Consider the following 5,000-nt stretch of genomic DNA (forward strand, 5'->3'; position numbering starts at 1 on the left):
ATTAACACAGTTTAGGCATAAGGCATCCATGCAATGAATATATGAAACAATATGGTGGAGGATCGCTCTGATCTCCCTCATCGCCACTGATTCTCTTATGGACTGTCCGGTGATGATGGAGGGGTAGGTGAATTCCCCCTTCCTGGAGTGGAAGGCACGTAGACCAGGGAATGATGCAACCTGGTGATGATGCGGCCTGGTGATTGTGGTCGTTGCAACATCAACCTTCTCAGCTGCTGCTGTTGGGGTGTCGCCTCTGGACCCTGTTCTAACTCCACCTCCCTGTGCTCCTCACTCCCCTGCTGCAACTCCTCTATGGCACTCTCCTCATCACTGCTTAACACTATCACAGCATCTCTGTTCCTAGCGTCTGATTCCATCCTGTCTTCATCATCGCTGATTTCTATCACTACCCTCTGACGCTCTCTCTCTCTCTCATTGTTTCTCCTAATTCCTCGATATTCCTCTCCACATTTTCTCTTTCTGCATTAAGATTGGCGATCGTTTCTCCTAGTTCCTCGATATTTCTCTCTACATTTGCTCTTTCCGCATTAAGAGAGGCGATTGCTAGTCCACCATTTATGGTGGCCAACACATTTTCTAATATCTGCTCATCTCTTAGGGTCATTTCTGAAGGCCCCTGAGCTGCAGAGTTGGTCCTGCTCTATTACGGGGCATAGCGCCATCTGAGGGCCCTTGAGCCGCTGAGCTGGGCCCTCCTTGACTGTTATGGGGCATAGTGCCATATGAAGGCCCCTGAGGTGTCGGTACCACATAAACTACTTGTTCGGCTTCTGTCAGCCGCGTATCTCGATTCATGCAAACAACTGCCCTCCGGGCGACAACACACACACACACACACACACACACACACACACACACACACACACACACAGTACATAGAAAACATACATTTGGTTCCATGTGTACACTCTCAGAGTCACAGACCTGTAAGGGTCCATTTGCAAACCCCTTAAGTCACTCTAGATCATACTTGGGCAACTGGCGGCCCGGGGGCCACATGCGGCCCCCACCTTCACTTAATGTGGCCCCCACCTTCACTTAATGTGGCCCCCACCCACCCACAGGTTAATATCAGAATAGTGATATATTATTGATTTCAGCTGTTATGATTCAGAACATGTAAACATGACCCGCTTTAATGACTTCAGTCTATATTAGTAACTTAATGACTAGTATTAACATTCTATTGTCTTTTTTATGTCCAATGTATTTATATTTAAGTTCATAAAGTTAACATAAGTATAACTTTTCAGGATTCCAATTCAAAAATAGCAACACAAAATGCAGGATTCCAATAGCAAAAAATAGCAGATCTACAAGCTCAAAACGCATCGTACTGCGACGCGTTTTGAGCTTGTAGATCTGCTACTTTTGCTACTTTTGTGTGACATAGAATGCCTGCCCGACAGTATAATTAACGTGTCCCTCTGGAGTGAGTGTGTAAATATAGCGGTCCTCTACATCATCAAAGTTGTATCAGCCCTGGTCTAGATAAAGAGCATCTGATAACATCTGATAACATCTGATAACATCTGATAACATCTGATAACATCTGATAACATCTGATAACATCTGATAACATCTGATAACTCTACAAGCTGAAAACTCACCTCTTCAGTAAACACTACCCTTCCTCTCTGCCTGGCCTACTTGTTGTTAACTAGTTGTACGAACGCTTGTTTTATTGTTTTATTGGATCTTGTTTAGTCGATACACTTATTTGTTTTATCTCGTGCTCATTTGATTTTGCTATTTTGTCTCATCTGTTTAAGACAGTAGGTAGCTGATATATGTCTCTTTTATCTTAGCACTAGGTATACTCTTAGTTGTTTGTTTTAGAAGAAAATGCACTTCAGACTTCTTGTGATTTGTAGTTTTCGTTCCCTACCTATGTTAAATGTACTTATTGTAAGTCTCTTTGGATAAAAGCGTCTGCTAAATGACTGTAATGTAATGCAGGGGTCTTCAACAGGGGGTCCAGGACCCCTAGGGGGGTCCTCAGAGCTACTATAGGGGGTCCGCCAAATCTTTGTGTGATATGATTTCGTTATTTTACATTAACCACTTGAACCCTAGAATTCCTTTTCTGAGGGGAACATTAGCCGAAAATAGCAGATCTACAAGCTCTCAACGCCTCGTGCTGCGAGGCGTTGATTGATTGATTGATTGATTGATGTACTTTATTTAGTAAGACATGAGAACAACAGTACATGGAAGTACAAATTCACAATACAAGGTCTACTAAACTGGAAGACTCATAAAAGCACAGAGCTTGTTTCAAATGAGTTCCCCATGCACTCAAATCATGATGACATATAAGAGACAGACAGATATACACAACTACTATAGAATGTCATACAATCAGTTTACAGGTTACTGGTATGAAGAGTGAGAAATATGTACAAAAGGAGAAGGAGAGAGGGGGGGGGGGGGGGGTAGGGGGGTAGGTTAGGTTAGGACTTAGACAGGGGCCATTTTCCAATTGCAGCCTCCTGAAGGTGTATCTTTAGGGCTGTTTTGAAAGAGAGTAGGGTTTTACACTCCTTTACTCCTTTTGGTAGGGCGTTCCACATTTTTGATGAATAGCATGAGAACGAGTTACTTCCCTTTGTTGAGCCAAAAAAGGGTTGGACAAGGTTTGTGGAGCTGCCTCTGGTATTGTGATCGTGGACATCATTAACATTTTGGAAGTATTTTGACAAATACAGGGGGATCCCAATGTTGTGATATATCTTGAAGACCAGGCCCATAGCAAGTTGCTGTACTCTGTCCGCAACCCTAAGCCATCCAATCCTATCAAAATGATCAGGGGTTGAGAGCTTGTAGATCGGCTATTTTTGGCAAAGAGGCTATAGGTGTAGAGGGAAAAAAGAGCAGACTAAGTAAAAAAAAAAAAAAAAAGCTTTAACCTGAAACACAATTTTATACAATATAGAGTAGGGGGTCCCTGCTTCATCTCTCTCTCAGCGAGGGGGTCCTTGGCCTGAAAACGTTGAAGACCCCTTATGTACTGTAATGTAATAACTGTGTTCATTGTCCTGTGTGTCCTCAGGTTGTAAATACACATGTCACACAGCCTGTGGGGACAGAGTGACGCTGGACTGTAACCATGGAGCTTCTACTGGCCTGGACCCCGTTCTGAGCCCCCTGAGACAAGACCACCTGAACAACAACAACACACAGCCCTCTGTGAGTACACACACACACACACACACACACACACACACACACACACACACACACACACACGCACACGCACACACAGACGCACACGCACACGCACACGCACACACACACACACACACACACACACACACACACACACACACACACACACACACACACACACACACACACAGTTTCTTTTTAGCTTTTTATGCCTTTATTTATGACTGTAAAGGTGATTATATCATATAAATATATTTATTACACGGCTTGGTTGAATGCTCGATTCTGATTGGTCAGTCATCGGTCATTATTTCTGGATAATGACCGATGAGCTCTATAACGGACCGCTGTGTAATCAGAGACTCAGAACACCTGCTCATATCAACCTGTGCTGCTTGGTTTTATGCTTTATCCAACATGACAGCCATGTAAACAAACAAACAACGTCATTTACAACTAAACGTTGCTCTCAACAATGTTTTTGAAAACATTTGAAGTGAGAAATAGACGATGCAATAACCGAGAAGTCATTCTATTTGATCCACTGCGCTTCCTTGTTTATCGTGGCACAACAACGGGGGAATACCAAAACGCTCGCCCCAAAACACAGTCGCCCCGGGGCAAATCCGGCGGTATTACAGGCAAATCGGCAGTAAATAGAATGGGGGGCGAGTGTGTTTTGGGGCGAGTTTTTTTCCATTTCGTCATTTGTTTTTGCGAGGCGAACTTGTCCGCCCAGCCCAATACTTATGGAATACTTTCATTGCCGTAAGCAAGGAAATACTTCGTTTTGTTGTTACTTTTGGGTAAATGTATTTATGTATTTATTTATTAATTTATTATTTATTAAGTAGCCCCTTCAGGGCGATTAACCACCTCGGCTGCGCCTCGGTGGTTAATCGCCCTGTCGGGCTTTAAATTTCAATAATGACTACCTCCCCATGCATTATCCCTTGCATAAATGATGTTATTTATCAATAACAGTATTGTTTGTATCCCTTACTGAGATCAAACAGTTGGTAATAATGTCCTCATAAACTGCTACAGTGTCTGAGTCAGGTGGAACCCAGAGCTCCACTTTGTTAGACAGAGCTTTCCAAGCATTGTTCACATTATCTACATTAAAGTTTAACGTTGGCAGTTACAACATTTTTTAACTCTAAAACTGACAGAATGTTTTTATAAAGCTGTGTTGAGTTCTGCTGTTGTAGCCTACTGGAAGACAGGTGTAATGACCTGAACGTTCCACAAGAGGGCAGCCTGACACTAGTATGAACCAACAGAGAGCACTTTCACACTGTTCTTACCTTTCCTTGAGTTTTGAGAACAAATTGTCTTTGTTGCTTGTTAGCTGATATATTGCACTTACCTTAGCACTAGGTAGGTTCTTGCCTATCTATGTTGAATGCACTTATTGTAAGTCTCTTTGGATAAAAGTGTCTGCTAAATGACTGTAATGTAATTGTAGTGGAGTAAAAATACAATATTTGTATTTTTTTTTTATACAATACATCTCCTCTGAGATATAGTGGAGTAGAAGTAAAAGTACTGAAAATTGGAAATACTCCAGTAAAGTAGAAAATACCTAAAAATTGTACAGTAAAAAGTACAGCACTTGAGTAAATGTACTTAGTTACTTTACACCACTGCTTACACCACTGCTTCCCAACTCTGAGGACCCTCTAAAACATAGAATTTAGTTCTGCCTGCCTGCCTGCCTGCCTGCCTGTCTGTCTGTCTGTCTGTCTGTCTGTCTGTCTGTCTGTCTGTCTGTCTGTCTGTCTGTCTGTCTGCCAGCCTGCCTGTCT

General features: G+C 42.5%; 1 protein-coding gene across 1 annotated transcript in view; it reads left to right on the forward strand.

Moving 5' to 3' along the window:
* rassf3 (Ras association domain family member 3) overlaps nt 1-5,000 on the forward strand; it is a 75,662-nt gene that overhangs the window by 19,480 nt on the left and 51,182 nt on the right. The window contains exon 6 of the mRNA XM_084049926.1: nt 3,077-3,213. Coding sequence (XP_083906052.1) covers nt 3,077-3,213 — 137 coding nt within the window. The remainder of the gene's footprint in view (nt 1-3,076; nt 3,214-5,000) is intronic.

Source organism: Gymnoscopelus microlampas (genome assembly GCF_963454915.1).
Source record: "Gymnoscopelus microlampas genome assembly, chromosome: 23".
Lineage (NCBI taxonomy): Eukaryota > Metazoa > Chordata > Actinopteri > Myctophiformes > Myctophidae > Gymnoscopelus > Gymnoscopelus microlampas.